This window comes from Nicotiana attenuata, chromosome 8 (genome assembly GCF_001879085.1).
Source record: "Nicotiana attenuata strain UT chromosome 8, NIATTr2, whole genome shotgun sequence".
NCBI classification, from domain to species: domain Eukaryota; kingdom Viridiplantae; phylum Streptophyta; class Magnoliopsida; order Solanales; family Solanaceae; genus Nicotiana; species Nicotiana attenuata.
Genome location: NC_031996.1, coordinates 8929920 through 8950919, shown reverse-complemented (window position 1 = coordinate 8950919; position 21000 = coordinate 8929920). Strand labels below are relative to the sequence as shown.

Below are 21000 nucleotides of genomic sequence, written 5' to 3'. Positions count from 1 at the left end.
AATCGATCGGTGAGAGAACATTTTACTTTTAATACAGCGTAACACTTTTTCAGTCGTTTGCTAGTGTTCAACGTACAAAGAATCAGCAAGGACAATATGAATAGTGTGTGTTGTGAATAGCAATAGACATAAGATGACACGTGTCGATGGCCCAAATAGTTGACACGTTGCTAAAATTCAAAACGACAAGCCTAGGAGTAAGTTTCCCACCAAATTTTAATATTTAATATACCTTGTTCCTTCCCCGCAGGCCGCAACTCGTTTCACGCCAAACCAAAATAGAGTGTAATCTCAAAATAAATTCTCGTCAGAGCGGCTTCAAAATCCCAAATTCTAGGGTTTCAATTACGGCCCATCCAATCAATTTCTCCCCACATTGATTCCTCTCAGTCTCTCTGGTTTTGTATGATTCCGATCTTTATTTGGAGCTGCATCGGCGAATTGAGCTTAATTCTACATCTTAAGCTTCGGATCTTCGCCAATTGGAATGTCGGCATTGTCCAATGGCTCTCCTTCAACTCCCCAATCTCAAATTTCCAGTGATCTTCCGGTAAAGTTCTTATTCCCATTATCGCTCCACTGTTTATTCAATTGCGTTTTAATTGAATTGGGAATTGGATTGATGATTCTTTGTTTTGTTCAAAATTAAATTGGGGATGAGGTTGGAGCTTTGAGTATTGATTTTATTGCTCCTATGGAGCGAGTGATCAGCTCCATTGTTTTTCTTGGAGCTCATTCAAGGCTAAGGGTTAACGCATTTTGTGAAATTACGGTATAAAACTATGCTGTAGGTTTCTTTGTAAAAATTTGCCAGCTATGCCCTTTATCATTCGCTTCAGTTTTTGGTATACTACAGTATATGGTGATACATTATGAATTTCGCGTCTAATTTGTGTTTTTGTCGTTTGGTTGGTGGCACATTGACTCAAGTGTAAGGGATGGTTTGCGTCTTCCCAGACAGGGACTGCAACAGCCTTGGGGCTTTATGATTAAACCAGCCAGTTGATGATTGACCTCAGTGCAGCAAACAGTAACAAATTTAAAGTAAAATGGGAAACTTTGCAGAACTTAAGGGATCAAATGAAGAATAATCATTGAGCAGGCACCATTACTTCCTTGAATGTGAATCTAGTCACGGCACCAGATTAAAATGGAGAAGGGAATCCCTAACCTCCTAATCAACTAATCTCTATGGGAAGGAGTGACTAACATTGGAAAACTAACTGTGGACTGATTTTCCCTTATTAACCTGACTAATTTGAGTTGTTTCCAATTGACTTGTAGGTTAATATGTTAAATTACATTGGAACCGATAGTAGGATTGTGGTAGTTAATTCAGGATTTTCAATGTGCTGAATGGTCATCAAGGGAAGCATGCTACTCTGTTGTCTAAGTGCAACTATCTTCTTGTTCTCCTTTTGAAAGAAGATCTTCGTCTTCTTCTCTTTCTAGTTGGTCTTACATTTTTTTGATTCCATTGAGTATGATGATCTATCCCATCTCTTAATTGGACCTATTTTTATTGGAATGACCCTTTGCTCCAAATTACGAGATGGCGTTTAAAAATTGTCTTATTTGAGTTGTCTTAATGACGGTGTTGGAATAGTTGAGGCGTCCACAAGACACCACCGCTATAAAAGAGATGACAGTGTTGGAAGTTGGGTGTGGTGTAGATTCTTGGTCTCTTGGTCTTTGAGTTTCACATATTATGATTTAAGACCACATCCGTTGACAATTTATGTGTAAAACCATAGTTATCTTTTCATACTATTTTTAAATTTCTTAGGGTTATTTCTTTCCCCAAGTCTGATTCCACAAGGTCTTCTTAAAATTATTTTCTTGTTCTCAAATCCTTTTGCTTATCAATTATGCCGGTGGCGTGCAGTTTTGACTTTAGGACAGGAAAACTATTTATCTTAATCTCTTTCTTCCATGTTTGTCATTTTCTAGCCACCCTTAGTTATATAGTCATATTTCCATTTGTGACTCATTGTATCATTAAATGATATACTGCTCTGGACAGAATGATGCACCAGAAGGAACACCTGTAGAAACTGATGAAGTATTATTAGTTATTGAATCTTTGAAAAAAAGAGCTGCTTCTAGACGTGCTGATTATGTTAAGGTGTGTTTTCTCTATTGTACTTTTGCTCCCACTTTCCCCATTGCTTGGTTGTGTATCTCGATCAAAGTACTTATACAATGTTTTAACAACCAATGGAGCTGTACTGTTCTCCTTTCAGAAAAGGGCAGAAGAAAATGCACAAAAGTTGGATGATGTGACAAAAAATCTTTTTAAGTTGTCAACGGAGAGAAGAAATCTTATAGTTCATGGTGCGGATATAAGTGTTGATCTTTTATCTAAGAGGAAGCAGGGTGCAATATATATGCAAAATGGGATTCAAACCAACAAGGGGGATAGTGATAGCAATGGTTCTGAAGATGATGGATATGCCTCTTCTACAATTCTTCTAGGATCTAGTATTGCTGTCAAAGATGCCGTGCATCCCATAAAACTTCCTGAAGTGAAAAGACTACCTCCATTTACTACATGGATATTTTTGGATAGGTGTGTTAAATTGCCTAGTAGATAAATCGTATGGTATTCATGTTTGATTTGTGCCTCTTCTTTTCCTTATCTACCCATTTTTATCTTGCTTCATATACATAAGGTTCTTCCATCACTTTGTGTATGGCATGCCGTGGGATCTCATAAATGTCTAACCACTTGTTTCCTTGATCATCTTCAAATTGCAATTGGTCAATTGTTTCCTTTACAAATTACGGTATTAGGGGTGAACAGTTGCATCCGATGATACAATGAATGTATTGACAGCAACATTGAACCACCTATCCTCACCCTTTATAAAGGCTTAGTTCTTAACGTCTTGTATTGATTACCATTGAACTTTACTTCCATCTGCTTCTAGACTTTCTTCTGTACAGTTAATGATCCTATAGGCTCTCGATTTTTTTTATTTATATTATTATTATTATTATTGTTATTATTATTAGTATTTTTTTTTCCGCATTATGCCATTTCATTTGATGCCTGTTCTCATAAGGAGATGGATTGATCTACTTGATCAGTAAGACAATGGAATTTAAGTGGTTTTTGTATCAAATGGTTTTCCTCCTGGGTGGGAATGACTTTGATCATGTTATTATCTTTTCACTTTAAGTTTCCAACAACATATGACAGCATGATTCTCATACTTGTAAAAGTCCGAGATTTATTCATTCTTCTTCATGATTATTTTTTTCTTCTATTATTACTTTAATTTTTCCGTTACATAGAGAGATAGGGAAAGGAAAGAAGGTAGTGAGAATCAAACCCACACCTATTGCATGGAATATGGCCACTGATATCACTTAGACTATAAGCTGGTGGTCTTGCTATTTTAAAATTGTTCTGATCATACTTTGAGTGGTGCAGAAATCAGAGGATGACTGAGGATCAATCGGTGGTTGGTCGTAGAAGAATTTATTATGACCAAAATGGTGGAGAAGCTCTAATTTGCAGTGACAGCGAGGAAGAACTACTTGACGATGAAGAAGAAAAAAGGGAGTTTGTGGAGTCTGAAGATTTTATGCTGCGGTTGGTATAATTAACCTACAAGAAATACTGAATTCAATTGTCTCCTTCTGTAATATTTCTTTTTCTGTTGTTTTAGAGCTTAGGTAAGTCATCTCAGAGAATGTTCTTTCCACACGAAGCTATGGGGTCATGTTTGGTAGAGCAGCAAAACTTTTGGTCCATTGCTGGATCATAAGCACATTACCACATGACAACCAGATCAATATTTTCTTGGGGTCTAGTTCAGTATTTGGATAGAGAATATGCCCTGATATGTTGTAGTAGTTATACATACAACAACAACAACATACCCAGTATTATCCCACATCGTGGGGTCGGGTAGTGTGTACGTATGTATATATAGTAATATGTTGTATATATGTTATTCCGGTCTTTCTTTAATAGTAGTGCTGCCTTATTATTTGCATACAACTATGAGTTCACTGCCACTTTTCAGATCTTACACTATCTAACTGTAGTATAGATTATTGTTCTGTTGATGTTGAAACGTATCTCTTCTGTTTGTCCTTTCTCTTAACTACTGTGCCATTCATCTTCTTGATCACTTAATATGATGAAGCAGTTTCTTAAAAACTGAATTTCTTTCACAAAGATCCCCTTTGAAACTCATTCTAGGAGGTTTCTACTTGCAGACATATGAAAGATGTTTAAATTTTAAATATCAAGGGTGTAGAAGTAATATGGAAACCCGGTTCCCAAGGTATTGAGGTTGGAGCATGGCTTAAAAGATTTTCACTATGCTCTGCTATTTGTGGCTAGACTGTTTGCTAATGTAGAACTTTTTCTGGCACTTTATATTTGTGCTATCTCCTCCAATTATGTGGCTAACATGATGTATCTTTGTTTGCTTATTTGCAGTATGGCTATCAAAAAAGTTGGCTTGTCTGACAGAGTGTTAGATTTGCTAGGACAGTGCTTGTCTAGAAAACCCAGTGAAGTCAAAGTACGCCCTTGGTTTAGAGAATTATTAGACTTCGTTTTTAAGCATTCATTATCTAATAAAAGCTGGTGATAGTGCGAACTCTTGTCCAGCTGTTTCCCATTTGGTTTTTGCTGGCTTTGCTGAGATAAACCACCATAAAACATCTTACACAGGCAAGATATGAAGATCTTGTGAAGGAAGAAAATGCATGCACTTCAAGGAATGAGAACATCGAAGGCACTCTAAATTTATTTCTTGACAAAGCTCTTGATGTTGCTCTGGATTCTTTTGACAACCTATTTTGTCGTCGGTGCCTTGTATGTATCTATCGGTGGTTCCTCCTTGACTTCTTGTCTTTCATTTAGTCTTTCATATTATTTGTTTGTCTGCCTGGTTTTATTGCTTGATACTAATTCCTTCTGAATACAGTTCTCTTACTTTTGTCTTGTTTTGCCCTCACTTGCAGGTTTTTGATTGTAGATTACATGGATGTTCACAGGATCTGATTTTTGCAGTACGTGAATGGTCATTTAACCAATTGTTTTCATAGCTTAGAACTTTGCGCAGTAGACATGGATGCTTACAGTGTCTTTTACTCCTTAATTCATTAGGCTGAAAAACAATTACCATGGTACTCTCTCGACATGGATACGGAGCCCTGTGGCCCAAGTTGCTGTCACCTGGTATCTGGATCTTCTTTTATATAATTTCTGATATCAATTTTTGGCCTGACGTGAATTTTTTTGTTTATGAACAAGTATCATTTCTTAGTGTGGTCTGTGCTTGTTTCTGATCCTGATGTGGCAACAGTACCTACTAACACTTGTGAGCTCTTTTATTCATCTCAGGCCATGAAGAAGGAAAGAAAAGCTGGATTTACCTCCTCTCAGCTTGCTAATCATGGAGAAAACCCTGTCCGATCATCTGAAGTTGCTAATATTCATGTGCCAGGTAGAAAGCATCTGTCAAGGAGATCAAAGTCTTGCCAAAGCGAAAGTGCTTCATCGAATGCAAAGAATATCTCTGAAAGCAGTGATTCAGAGATTAAGCCTTCAAGTAACATCTCTTCTGTTCAGCATTCTGCTTCTCCATCTAACAAAAAATCTGATAGTAAAGTGGGGAGCAACAAAAGGAACAACAAGAGAATAGCTGAACATGCTGTAGTTGCCATTAAGAAGCGACAGAAGAAAATGATAGCTGCGGAGTCTGGCTCTGTGGCTTCTGGAAGTCTAGCGTCTAAAGACTTGAATCCCAGCTCTAACTCAGGTAAGGATGTCGAAGATGTTAGTTTATCTTCACCAAAAGCACCATCTCATAGTGGTAGAAGGTCTAGGAGTAAAGGCTCTCCAGTATTGGTTAGTAAAAATTCTTTGCAAGGTGAGGGTTTCAGTTGCCAATATAAAGACGCTACCAGCGAAGAACGTGGGATGAATTGTGACGACACATTGAGGAAAAATGAGTTTGTGGATGAGAATAACTGCAAACAAGAAATAGATGGTGACATATCTTGGAGACCACTTGAAAAGGCTCTCTTTGAGAAAGGTGTGGAAATGTTTGGCAGGAGCAGGTCAGTTAACTTCAAGTTACTCTTCGCAATCATGTCTACTCTTGCTCTTGTCAGTTCTTTGGCTTGCATATACTTCGTTTCTCAACATTGTCTGTTGTGTAATATCTTCTTAAATTATTCTCTTGAATACTGCCTAACTTTTGTCTATGAAGAAACTCTTGTGCTAGCTTTTTAATCAAATGCCTTCATGCTAAGCAAACTAGAACCTGCATAATGAAAATATCAAGAGGACTTTTCTCATTTGATCTGATCGTGTGCTTTCAGTTCTTGTTTCACTTGTCAATACTCCTCCTAGACGAGTGAATATGCTGACTTTTGTTTGCTTAATGTGATAGATTGGTTCTTTGTTAGTTAATACAAAAGCCATTTGCACTCTGCACTCACTGTTCAGCATGCAAGTTCACCCGGTCTACTTGATTTCTTGTCAATTCACTATCTTGACCATTTTGTGGGTGCCTAAGTCTAGTTGTTTATTAGGATATTGAATCACTGCAGATAAGTTATTGCCTTCCTATAGTATTTTTCAAGCCTTAAATGAAGAAATAAGTACACATTCTAGAGTTGGATCTGTGCAGGAAAGAAGACATCTCTGCTAGGATACTATTGAATAAGTCATTATTCCTGCTCTAAACCTCACCTCACTTACAACTAGTATTTTGCTTTTTATCTTGATTTGTATTCATAACGACCCATAAAGTGGCAACTTCACTGGCTGAGAGTTAACCCTAGTTTAAGCTGATTGGTCTAGTTTTCATGACATGAATTGAGTCAAATATAAGAGCATTGCGGACTAGGAGAAGCCAGTCTAAGTTGTTCATCTAATGCAGCAACCTACTTTATGAACCCCTTCCTTAGTCTTTTAATTTGTAATGTCTAATATTGCATATTGAAAGTTCGTTCTCCTTTTTCTCTCTTCACTTTAGTGATTCTTAACCTGACTTGAGCATGTTATTTGTCATACAGCTGTATGATTGCTCGAAATATGATGAATGGTTTGAAAACTTGTTGGGAGGTGTTCCAGTACATGAACAATTTCGGGAATAAGCTATCAGGATTAGGTGATGGGGTGAATGGAATGCTTGAAGGCTCTTCCAAGGGTGACGGCCAAACAATCATGGTCAGTATATTTGAATTTGACCTTGTTCATCAGCATGTTGCTTTGTGTTCTTCTTGATGAATAGTACTCCCTCCGTCCACAATAAGTGACCATTTTACTTTTTTATTTTGGTCCAATATAAGTGTTTATTTACATAATCAAGAAGGATTAATTTTATTTTTCCAAAATTTGCCCTTATTTACATATTCCAATGTGTATAACAATTAATTAAGTTTACTTTAGTGAATACATCTTTTTTTCTCTAGGAGTTTGTATTTCCTTTGTGGACCGGAGGGAGTAGTAATATTATTATCTCCACTTTGGTTGATCCTATTCCGAATTCAACTTTAGGGTAATCAAGCACGGAGAAGATCCAGATTTTTGCGTAGAAGAGGTAAAGTTCGTCGCTCAAAATACACGTGGAAGTCAGCTGGATATCATGCAACTAGGAAATGGATCTCTGAGAGGAAAGATAAGCCTTGTCGGCAGTATAATCCATGTAATTGTCAAGCACCGTGCGGAAAGGAGTGCCCCTGCATCGTAAATGGAACCTGCTGTGAAAAATACTGTGGGTAAGCCAGCATTCTTCTCTACAAACTTCAGTGAGAGAATACTGTAGGACCTGGACTATTAATGTCCTTTTAGAGTGCACAATGCTTTACCAATTTTATTGCCTTCTGTGGTTTGTCTTCTATTTTCTTTTGCTGTCTCTTAAACATCTTTTTGATTGCAGATTTCGTGCCTATTAATTAGTTCTGTTTTGACACTTTGTCAATCTTATGTTCTAGATGCCAAAAGAGTTGCAAGAATAAATTCCGTGGCTGTCATTGTGCCAAAAGTCAGTGTAGAAGCAGGCAATGCCCTTGCTTTGCTGCAGACAGGGAATGTGATCCTGATGTTTGTCGAAATTGTTGGATCAGGTGAGCTCCTGGTAGTGCTATGGAATTATTTTCTGTTTTTCTCTAGTTTTACAGAAGTATTTCTAGTGCCCACTGCCCATGTTATTGTTGTATCTCGTGTTACTGGAAGTTGCTAATTTCCACACATGTAGTGTTTTTAAGTTCTCGTGTCGTCCCTCCAAACTCTCCATCTTTATCCAAAGCCTAATCTTATTTTTTCAGTTTGCATGTGTCAACTTAAGCACTTAGAATGTTTGTTTGGTTCACAGACTAGTTATCCAGAGATTATAATATATGGATTATCATGTGGTAAATCATTATGAAGGGCTTGATATGTGGTGCATAATTATGAAGGGACTGTTATGCTGTGAATAACGATATGGATTATTGTTAGGTTGTTATGCAAGGATTATCTAGTTTAAGGGTATTTTATCAATAGATACTTTTATTAATGTGCAGTTAATATATGTGGTCTTATTCTAAATTCTTTAGAAGTACAACTATGCCTCTATCCAAGCATGTTGGATTTGGCAATATGAATCCTTGCTTACCATACTGCTCCATTTAAGCTCATCTTAGACTATTCTAAAGTCTATCCTGATATAAAATAATACGTGGATTCTTGGAGAGTTTAATACCTAAAACCAGAAGCTGCATTGGTTATGCAGCATTTTATACCAGAAAACAAAATTTATATTAAATTTCAGACGTTACATTAGTAATCCTACTTTTGTGTTGCAAATCAAACATTGTATTAGTCATGCAAAATTTTATGCCAGGGTTATTTTCCATTGTGCGACCAAGCAACTGACCCCTAAAAGTTTAAGCTATTACTACAAAATCACTGTTTATCTTCATTATTCTACCATACATAACCAAACCGTCTATGTAACAATTGTGTAACTTTTTCTCTCCCTAAATTGGACAATATTTTCTTTTTGACAAGGTAAATGAACAACTTTATTGATAATTATTAATTGCTGAGCAAGTGACAACTGACGAACAGCCCTTCCAGGCTTGAGTGAACATCAGCATCAATTTATCTTTCATAATGAGCTAATTTATTCATTTTAATATCCTTCATCTTCTGTCGCAAAAAAATCATATGCCGTGTTATTTGGCTCTTGCAGTTGTGGTGATGGGTCTCTAGGTATTCCTTCACAAAGAGGTGACAATTATGAATGCAAGAACATGAAGCTTCTTCTCAAACAACAACAAAGTGTAATTATCTCTATTTGTTTATACATTTAATTATTTGTGAGGGATAGTTGTTAGTTCTCGTTGAAGTTGGTGGTTGCCACGAAGCCAAGTGATTGTTATTTGTTCCTCCTTTTTCTATTCTCCAAGTTTAATTAGAGGGAGAAATTTTGAATTTGGCATTACCAGTTCTAGGTTTTGGGTATTGACCAATCTTTTCGGTGGATACCTCTACTTCATGTCACATATTATGTTTAACTCTAATGTGTTCTTAAATTATACGAAAATCGTCTCGCTATTTTTGTTTTCATCATTGTTTTGGTTAGATTGTTGAGTCATGTCTTCTCTGTAGGATACTTACTGTCTCGTTCTTAGTTCATATGCCACTTTTTTTACTTGTTCTCGTAGTACCTTTCTATAATGTTCAATTCTATTGCAATTTGGTAATTTGCTGAATTTGCCCCCTTGTTTACTATAGTTGATCTTATCCTGCTGATACTTTAAAGCTGTCAATGTGATCACAAATTTCATGTAAAAATTTAAGAAGATCCGTGAAGAAAATGGACCTTAGAACTAATTCAACCCCACAAGTTAGTTCATGAACTCACCCAGTGTTATTAAAAGCCATTGCTTCGTCGCATAAAGTGATAAAGAGATGCTATGCAAGTTAGCGCATCATGGATGGAGCCATGCGCTTCAAAGAAGTGTGTCTTCAAACAATGACATGCTAAGTGATCCCACAAGCATTTGATTCTTTGAATTTCAAATTTGAAGAGCTGGATTGATATCGGCATTATTGTGTATAAGATGTTGAATTAGTTATTTTAATTGCAACTTGATTATTATTGTCATATCCAGGACTAGACATTTGGAGCATAGACACCATAATATGATAGCCCAACATTAGTAAACCAAGAATATGGATGACAGGATGAGTTTGGCTCAGATACCATGTGAAGAAATGAACCTTTGAACCTAACTCAATGTCGAAAGTTAGCTCATGAGATGAAGATTGTCCAACACCATAAAATGAGACCACCTAAACCCTTAATCAATGTGGGACATTTTAGCAAAGAGAAAGATGGAGATACGCTGAGATCACTTTTATGGATCAAACTTAATGTGAAGATTTGCTTATAAGTTTAGTACATTTTCATGCTTTTGGCAGTATCTTAATTGTGGATTTCATTGTGAGACATTGTAATGAATAAAGTTGAAAAAGATATAGTTGTAAATAATTTAGTTGTTTATAATATCAGTTGAGGGTCTTGTGAGGTTTAAAAAAGGTGATCCTCCTTTTTCTTTTTTCACCCTTTCCGTGCATGTATTTGTTTTAGAACTGGTCTAGTGTAAGAATGAAGGTCGTCAAATTCCAGCTGTTGGCTAATCCTAAAACCTTACATTAATCTGCAGGTTCTTCTTGGAAGATCTGATGTGTCTGGCTGGGGAGCTTTCTTGAAGGTAATATCCAAGAACAGTGTTATGCTTTTTCTGTGTATATCTGCAGATCCTTGTTGTTTTTGTGCTCATGTTTAGCATTAACAGAATAGTGTTGGAAAGCACGAATACCTTGGGGAGTATACTGGTGAAATAATCTCACACCATGAAGCTGATAAGCGTGGAAAGATCTATGATCGTGAAAATTCTTCATTTCTCTTCAATTTGAATAATCAGGCATGAGAAATGACTTGCCCTCGGTACCTCGTTAAGTTATTCCTTAGGGTCAGGGCCTCAACTGTGGTCTTACGTGAATCACTTGTCTTGTTCATATGCAGTTTGTGCTTGATGCTCATCGGAAAGGTGATAAGTTGAAGTTTGCTAACCATTCTCCTGATCCAAATTGCTATGCCAAGGTAATTGCTGAAATTTGCATAGGCATTTCCAGGACAGGTTTGCCTATGGTAAACGCAATAATGCTCAGCTAACTCTTTGACAGGTCATTATGGTGGCTGGAGATCACAGAGTTGGTATATTTGCCAAAGAAAGAATGTCTGCAGGAGAGGAACTCTTCTATGATTATCATTATGCGCCTGATCGAGCACCTGCCTGGGCAAGAAAGCCCGAGGCATCTGGTTCTAAGAAAGAGTATGCTGCTCCTTCAAGCGGCCGTGCTAAGAAGCATACATAATGAGCATTGATTTAGTGATTGATTGGTTCATTCTTTTTGCATCATAATATCATCTACATTGGCTATTTGATTGACTTGCGATCATTTCGTTGGCGTAGACTGGAGAGACCCATTGCCATCTCCAGTATTATTAATCAGATTCTGTTTTTTTAATCTTTGGCTAGGCTGCTTTCAGCGCCGAGTGTAATCTTTTAGCGGGAATATGATTACAGGCTTACTGATCTCAATTTCATGGTTTTCATGTAAAACAAGACAAAGTTGTAGACGTTTATTTATTTGCCTAAATCTGAGTGGAACTCATTTCTGGGAGCAAATAGAGGTCATGACATGAATTTCTTGCTGATATTTCTGCTGCCATAGCAATTTACTCGCACTCTATGTTTATATCAAATTATAAATGCATAGTGTGTGCGCACTTAAAATTTTGTGAGTATACCATAGTCGACTAATATACTTTCTCATCTTATTCTATTATCTTATGATAAGTTAATATAATTTGGTTTAAATATCAGAGGTGATTAAGTATTTTTTTTTAATGATAGCTGATCTTGGTTTTGGTCAAACTCGTGAACTTTGTTGAACTCGATGCTGGCCTCATGTCTCACCGGTAGCCTAACAGCTTCTACGTGTTTACTTGAGTGAGTTGCCAAATGCTGTTCTGCGTTTGAAGCGTGACTTGGTTGAATTTCGTGTATGCAATCGGGAGATTTTAAGCATCGACTTTCTTAGCTGTTTATATAGGTTTACCGAACTATTCGTTGTACAGAAAGAGGGCGGCGTTTCATTTGAAACACTGACGATAAATAATTGCCCCTTTTTATTAAGCCAACAAAATTAAGCTGTGTCCCACCGGCCACCACCACGCGAAAAGAAAACCCCACTAGAACTTACTCCTATAAAGAAGTGCCGACTTTAATTAGGGACTCAAAATTTTACTAACTAAAATTATGACATTTTTTTCCAAAAATTATCACATAGGGACAGGGAATACGGAAATGCGGATGAGAATATTGTATGGGTCAAAATCTGACCGTAGTGGTCGTCCCCAAGAGGAATGATAAGGGGTCGACCAAACTGTTATCATGCCCAGGTGGCGAGATAGTAAAGAACACCTCGGCCATCGCCGGGGTCAAATCGTCGAAAGCGTACATCATGGAGCAAACACTGTGTTCGAGCAACGACGAAAGGTACAGTCGTAAGAAAGCACGTTGGTCAAAGACCATTGGATATAAAGGGAAAGGAACTATATATATGGGGGCAGAGAGCTCAGAGAATGGGGAGAATTCGGGGAGAGGAGAGCAACCACAACAGAGGAAACAAGAAGAATCTCTCGTTTATCAACAATTACTTCACTTCCCCTTCTTTACTCCCTCGTTTATGATGCATCTCTGCTCTAGATGTAAGCTCATCTCTCGTGTTTGGTGTACGATTATCGCATTAATAAATCTAATACGTTCCTATTCTTCGCTATTTCGCACTTTATATGCTCGGATCTGAAATTATTATGTTTGGCTAAGAATTACCTTCTTTATTATCAATAATTGGTTTGACAAAAGAGTTTTAAACCTTTTGCCCAAATAATTTGGCGCCGTCTGTGGGGATTTCTTAGCCAAATTTCTTAGTTTCCTTCAGATCTAAAACCGGCGAAATGTAACCACCCACTCGAAAGAGTGGTAAGTAAAACTCACATGCTAATCTAGATCAGGATGCTACATAAAAGCAGAAGTTGTAACCAATATCCACGCAAAATCCACATCTCGCCAGTAGCGATGGATTTAGCATGACATACTACAGAGTCCTTCGAAAGAATGGGCACATCCTGCCCTACTTTCACATTCCCCCACACATCGGATGGTCCATGAACGAAGTACGACATGTCTCCCTTGTTGTGGGCACGAATTGAACGAGATCGGACCGGGACTCGATTTCAACACTCCAGCAAGTGAGGCGAGTCCAATCCGTGCAAAGCTTAGACGCTGCCAAAAAAATGGAGCTGAACACGACCGTCAAATCTAAAACCATCATTCCCTCAACCATTCAAACACCAGGCAGAGCAAGGTACAGAAAAATTCATTTTAGTTTACCCTCTGCTGTTGGTTTAAACAAGAACACGAGCGCCGCACGAGCAAGTGAGAAAATGGGCATTCCAACCAGAAACAATGGAAGGAAAACTACTACCAAATAATTAAAATGCCACCCACCTCAAATACCTCAACTCTTGAAAGAGGACACACCTCAAGTCATACTCTTTTTCCCTCACCCAGGTTTCGCTCCGATTGGAATCTCGGGGAAGTTTATAATGGGGCGACGAAGGGGATGTCTCGAAGTTCAAGTATGGTTCATTACCCTGTCTGTTGACCACTTCCCCAGACCGGGCAATGAAGGGACTAGATACATGGAAACTCCTCCAATATATGTATGAAACGAACACGTACAACGCTCCCCAGTGAGTGAAACAACAACATTTTATACTGCCCGACATTGTATTCTCCAATGCAGGCAAAATTAAACAAACTGGGACTTACCCAAGAAACGCATCGTACTCTCCCGCGCAAACAAAATTAAACAAACTGGGACTTACCCAGGAAACGCATCGTACTCTCCAGCGCAAGCAAAATTAAGCAGACTGGGACTCACCCGGGAAACGCAGAAGTTAAGCAAAACTGGGACTCCCCTAGGGAACGCCCAATAATCTCCAGAAAAAACAAAACTGAGTACGCCAGGATTCACTCCGATGTACACACAGACAATATGGTGTCCTGTGATTCTCCAAAAAACAACGGGTTAATATTTCGACCTTAGTTCGAAATAGCACCTCTACGGCCAAGGGCCATCTCCAAAAGAAGGATTCGACCTCGCTCGAATCACAACGGGTTAATATTTTGACCTTAACTCGAAATAACACCCCTACGGCCAAGGGCCATCACCAAAAGAGGAATTCGACCTCGCTCGAATCACAACGGGTTAATATTTCGACCTTAACTCGAAATAACACCTCTACGGCCAAGGGCCATCGCCAAAAGAAGAATTCGACCTCGCTCAAATCACAACGGGTTAATATTTTGACCTTAACTTGAAATAACACCCCTACGGCCAAGGGCCATCGCCAAAAGAAGAATTCGACCTCGCTCGAATCACAACGGGTTAATATTTCGACCTTAACCCGAAATAACACCCCTACGCCCAAGGGCCATCGCCAAAAGAAGAATTCGACCTCGCTCGAATCACGACGTGTTATTATTTTGACCTTAACTCGAAATAACACCTCTATGGCCAAGGGCCATCACCAAAAGAAGAATTCGACCTCGCTCGAATCACAACGGGTTAATATTTCGACCTTAACTCGAAATAACACCCCTACGGCCAAGGGCCATCGCCAAAAGAAGAATTCGAAATCGCTCGAATCACAACGGGTTAATATTTCTACCTTAACTATAAATAACACCCCTACGGCCAAGGGCCATCGCCAAAAGAAGAATTCGACCTCGCTCGAATCGCAACGGGTTAATATTTCGACCTTAACTCGAAATAACACCCTACGGCCAAGGGCCATCGCCAAAAAAAGAATTCGACCTCGCTCGAATCACAACGGGTTAATATTTTGACCTCAGCTCGAAATAACACCCCTATGGCCAAGGGCCATCGCTAAAAGAAAAACTCGGCATCACTTGAATTGCACGGATTAACATTTCGGTCTTACTCGCAATAACGCCTTTGCGTCCATCGGTCGTCGTCAAACAAAAACTTTTTTGTTTCTCGAACTTATCCAAATAAGTTGGAAATTGATCTCTCCAAGTCCCGAGTTCGACCTCGCTCGAATACATATGAAAAGGTCGACTTCGCCTAAATCAACAATTGTGTTCAATCCCCCTCGAATGATTCACATCGAAACTGACTTCGTCCAAAATGACGAATCCGAATTCGACCTCATTTGAATCAAAAATGATTCCGTCTAAAGTGACAAATCAAAAGTCAATCTCGCCCAAATGTGCAAATCCAAAGAAGCTCTATTCGGACTCACACGACGAGACCCTACTCGGTCCAGTTAAAATCGGTTTCCCTAAACGAGAAATCAGGGATTCGCCATAAAAAATTCTGAAGGTCTACGCCAAAGCAAAAAATGTAAAGCAAGGGGAAGGGAGAGAAATACAAAGGACGTACAACGACGAAACAACCCTTTTATTTATACTTGCGCAACGGCCGCACCATATACACGGCCAAAATCGGCCCAAGTACAAAAAGAACAAAGCAAAACAAAAAAAAACATAGACTAAGGCAACAACTTTTCACTCGGCGTCATCACCGCCATCCTCCCCATCATTATCTCCAAGAAATTCCTCCTCAGCATCAACGTCCTCGTCGGCCTCCGGTGTAGTAGGATCGTAGCCGCAGTTGACATGAGCCTCTCGTGCCTTCGCCCGGGCTCCTTCATAAGCGGCCCCAGAAATATTGCCCGCCTTCCACAAACTCTTGTATATGTCCCGTCGGGCCTCGTCATGAACCTAGAGCTCGTGCAAGTGGCGAGGAACAGCAGCAGAGGCAGACTCAACTTGGGCAACAATTGTGCCTTTTCGGCCTCAAGTAGAACGACCGATCTCCCAAGTTTGAAGCTTCCCAGTCAATTTCACCAATGCGCTCTTCAAACCTCGCCTCCCTTAGCATGGCCGTTGCCTTCTCGGATTCCTGCTCGGATTGAAGGACACGGATAGTGTCCTCTAATGCCGCCGTCCTTGCTGAAGCTGACGACCGAGCACTCTCGGTGTTCTCCAACTCGGACACTTTCCTCTCCAGCCCGGCTAAGTTCCCCATCCATTCCGCACTCAAAGCCTCAACTCTAACGGCATTTTGATCGAGCTGATCGGACTGCAACGACAACACCTTCGCCTGAAGATGCTCACACTCTGCGGCGACCCCCTTTCCCAACTCGAGTTCCTCGTCCTTTACACGAAGTAGCTCCTCAAGCTTACTGTTCCTGCGAATGGACTGCATCAGCTCCTGATCCCTTTTCTCCAACTCTGCCCTGAGAGATCGATTACCGGCGCTCGGCCTGAGCCGCTCATGCATCTCACGACACTTGTTGCGGTAGCGCCAATTCTTTTCCAGCATCTTCAAAAAAATCTTGTCCCGAGTCGGCCTTATGAGCACATTCGATCTCCAGCATGTAAGGCTGAAAGCCAAAAATAAAAAGGGAAAGAAAAAAGTCGGTAAAGGCCAAGGCCGCCAGAAACAAAAAGAAAGAAAAGAGGAGAAACTTACCCTCAGGCCCATAGCGGCCACTTCATGCATCAATTCAACGTCACTGGCTTCCTGAAGAGCCTCACACTCTGCGGCAGAGCATAAAAGGTCAAACTACGGTACCAAGCCTTCCGTGTCCCGCAGAGATTAAGCTCCGACGGAATCTCAAGTATATGGGAGGGAGCTCCTGCTGTTACCACAGTACGGGTAAAGCCCTCCTCGAACATCCTGACATCATCGGGATCGAGGTCGGAGTCTGACTCGTAGTCGTCGACCACAACACCCTTTCCCCTCTTTGCATCCGAAGAAGAGGATCGATTCGGTCCGGAAGACAAAGGCCTTCCCAAAGCGGCAACAGTGGCCTCGGGACCCCGACTTCCCGTTACAGTATCTTGTTGATCAATCACAACAGCCGAAGCCTCTGCCGTCGGGTTGGCCCCGTCCACCTGGTTTGCCTCTGCGGTCGGGTTAGCATCACTGCCAGTTTCAGACACCGTCAAGGGAAGGTTGCCCCCCGAAGGGACTGCAGCTGAAGGAGCCACTTCAGACTCCACTCGCTGCCTCTTCAACGAACCCTCCCCGCCATCAGCACGGGAAGATTCACCCGTTGAGCGGGCAAAAAGAGCCGGAGTCTCAATATGAGGAGTAATTTCCATGCACAGGGCCCCGGCTGTAGGAGTAGATTGAGTAGCTCTTGATGTAGGTCGTGCAACGGACCTCGGTGCGGCCCGTGCAGAAGGCATCAGTTGACGCAACGCGAGTGGAGGAGCCCTCGCCCTTTGTACTCTCCCTGTTAAAAGAGAAAAACGATCGTGTAAGCAACAAGATCAAATTAAAAGGCAAAGAACAAGGAAACTGCAACGGGCTGACTTACTAGTGAGAGGCTTACGCCCGTATCTCTCATAAAAGGATGCCCACTCACGGACCCCCGCCTTATGGGGAAGAATAACATTAACCCATTCGCGGATGTCATTAACGGGCGGGGGAGGCAACCTCCCAGCTGCAAATGCAGAAAATGAATTAGCAATGCCACCTCAAGAGGAACGCTCGGCCACCGCCTCGAGGGAAGCCATAAATTAAACAATAGAAAACTTACGGGTGAAGTTCCACGTCTCGGGAAGCTCTGTCGGGTCTGCCAGAAGGTGCTCGGTCCATACGAAGAAATAACTCTCCCAGAAACAACGATTATCCTTGTCGTCCATCTTCACCACCAAACTCTTTGTCCCTCGGTAACGCATGTGGATCATCGAGCCTCGAATAAGTTGGGGAGCAAAAATATTAAGCATATGCCCCAAAGTGACCTCCCGACCGGCGAGCTCTGTGTACTTGAGCAGCATGAGGAAGAGTTTGTACACGTACGGTGAAAGCTGCGCCGGGCACACCTCGTAGAAGCGGCAGAAGTCTATCACTAGGGAGAGAAGCGAAAACGTATACCCAACAACAAAAGGGTACGCGTAGAATGCGCAGTACCCAGGGCGGTGCAGATGCACAATGTCCGTTCCCGTCGCCGGTATCATTTCAATGTGATTCGGAATTCCCCACTTAGTCTTGTGCGCTGCAATCGCCGCTTCATCCATGGTAGATGACGCAGGTTCCGACTCTTCTCCGGCGGGGCTGTTAAAATTATTCCATAATCTCCCCGGACGGGGCAGTATTTCAGTCGCTGTTGGAACCCCCGCATCTTCCGCCGCCTCCGCTCCTTCTCCGAGAACAGGTGCGTCATTTTCCGGCACCGGAGCTTCGACGGGTCTGTCAGTGTGAGAAGAAGTACAAGCCATTTGTTTCGATTAATCGGAATAAATGAGTAAGAGAAAGGGAGAGAGAGAAGATGGTGGCATCAATTTCTGACTGGCAGGAGAATGAACTCAGAAATATGAAGTATTAAAGAAGATAAAGGCTTGCAAAACTCCTTTGATAAGTCGAAAAGTGTGGCAATAGAATGGCGCTTTCCCCTATTTATAGGAACATAAGTGTAATGAGCGGGAAACCCAAGAGCCGCAAATCAAAACTGATAGGGCACAAGAAACGATACGATTCCTAGGAAAGGTGCGCCATAGTGATATTGGCTATTCATGATGCACCAAATTGATACAATGGATCAACTCCGAACGGACGTAACGGTTTGATGGTATCATTGAAGCGTGACACCATCACCTTGACCTAAAGGCCTTGCTCAAGGCGTAAACATTCAGATTTCTCCTAACTTTCGAATCGACAGAGTTCGCCCGTCGAGCCCGTTAAGAGGCGACCTCGACGGACGGAGGGACTAACCGTATGAGTCAAAATCTGACCGTAGTGGTCGTCCCCAAGAGGAATGATAAGGGGTCAACCAAGCTGTAATCATGCCCAGGTGGCGAGATAGCAAAGAACACCTCGGCCATCGTCGGAGTCAAATCGTCGAAAGCGTACATCATGGAGTAAACACTATGTTCGAGCAACGACGAAAGGTACAGTCGTAAGAAAGCACGTTGGTCAAAGACCATTTGATATAAAGGGAAAGGAACTATATATATGGGGGCAGAGAGCTCAGAGAAGGGGGAGAATTCGGGGAGAGGAGAGCAACCACAGCAGAGGAAACAAGAAGAATCTCTCGTTTATCAACAGTTACTTCACTTCCCCTTCTTTACTCCCTCGTTTATGATGCATCTCTGTTCTAGATGTAAGCTCATCTCTCGTGTTTGGTGTACGATTATCACATTAATAAATCTAATACGTTCCTATTCTTCGTTATTTCGTACTTTATATGCTTGAATATGAAATTAATTATGTTTGACTAAGATTTACCTTCTTTATTATCTATAATTAGTTTGACAAAAGAGTTTTAAACCTTTTGCCCAAACAAATACAATGGGGGTATCAGACTCTTATCATTAAGGTTAAAGTTTATGCAGTCACCCAATTGAATTATTAAGATTCCGCAAAATTATGACAATCCTCAGACAGTGAAAAAAAGAAATAAAGAAGACGAAAACTAGGAGCTGAAGGATTAGATCTTTTATGCAATAAAATATGAAATTAGTCCGCTCATTTTATAACAGCTGATGATAGTTACAACCTAAATTGCAATCGTGCGTTATAAGGAAAAAAAGAAAAAAAGAAAAAAAGGAAGAAGGAAATTTACCTTAGGCGTAGATTTGACAGATTTTATCAGTTTTTAAATACAGGAATTGTTATCTATAGATTTTGCTAGTTTTAATTTATATTATAAGTAAAACAATCAATTTTAGCATCTCTGGCCTCATTTGTTTTTTTAAGATTAAGACGTCTGAATCTGAATACACATTTAAATATCAAGATGTGTATTAAGATTAAGACATCTGAATCTGAATACACATATGAATATATTAAAATGTGTATTAAGATCTGAATAGAAATAATTAAGACTGTTTGATTTTTAACATATGAATGTATAAAATTTATCTTTATTTTAAAATTAATAAACATACAAATGAAATACTAACTAATATAACGTTCTATCAATAAAATATATAACTTTTAAAATAGATAGTTGTTGGTGGTGATGGCTAACAGGTGAATGTCGACTAGAGGCGATGGTTGGTGGTAGTTTTGGTTGATGATGGTGGTTCATGCTAGTAGCTAGTAGTGATTGGTAGTGGTGGCGATTATGATTGAGGATGGTGGTGGTGGGTGGTAATAGTTAATAATGGCGGGTGGTGGTAATAGCTGTGACTGAATGGTGGTGGGTGGTGGTAGGTTATAAGATGGGCAATACCGGTTGTGGTTGTTGATGGTGATGGGGGGTGGTCAGTTGTGGTAGTTGAGGTGGATGGGTGTTGATTGTGGGTGAGAATGATGGTGGTCGGAGTGATGTGGATAGTGGGTAGTGATGGTTGATAATGGGGGCGGCTATGATTGAGGATGATGGTGGCGTGGTGGTGATGGTGGTGGTTGAGTATGGTAATGGTGGTGGCATGGTGGTAGTTGATAATGGTAGGCAGTGGCGGCAGTTAATAATGAATATGTGATAGCATCTTAATGAAATTAAATCTCTGTTATAGATCTTAATCATACAGACATATTCAGACCCATTAAGTGGTTGTGAAGTAAAAAAATAAATGCACTTAATGATTAAGATCTGAAGATTTAGACTTTAAAAACAAAAGCACTTAATGTTTGAGATCTGAATGATTAAGATTCAGACCTCCATTAATTACAAATAAATAATTAAGATTCAGACCTCCATTAAGTACAAACAAATAAGAGGGTGTTTGGCTAAGCTTATAAGCTGGTCAAACTGGCTTATAAGCACTTTTTGGCTTATTTACGCGTTTGGTAAAATTAAAAGTGCTTATAAGCCAAAAATAAGCCAAAAGTCATAAGTTGGTCTCCCCAAACTT

The 21000-nt window shown here is 40.2% G+C and overlaps 1 protein-coding gene across 2 annotated transcripts; it reads left to right on the top strand.

Moving 5' to 3' along the window:
* LOC109230876 (histone-lysine N-methyltransferase CLF-like) lies at nt 258-11750 on the top strand. 2 transcript variants are annotated; one of them, XM_019396336.1, is made up of 17 exons: nt 258-550; nt 2024-2125; nt 2244-2569; nt 3437-3598; nt 4457-4541; nt 4694-4837; nt 4987-5034; nt 5132-5203; nt 5369-6087; nt 7051-7204; nt 7535-7755; nt 7972-8103; nt 9213-9303; nt 10693-10740; nt 10825-10953; nt 11055-11132; nt 11216-11750. In XM_019396336.1, the coding sequence occupies exons 1-17, from the start codon at nt 488-490 to the stop codon at nt 11405-11407; spliced, it is 2766 nt and encodes a 921-aa protein (XP_019251881.1). In that variant the 5' UTR covers nt 258-487; the 3' UTR covers nt 11408-11750. The 2 variants fall into 2 exon arrangements, with proteins under 2 accessions (XP_019251881.1, XP_019251882.1); XM_019396337.1 differs by lacking the exons at nt 2024-2125; nt 2244-2569.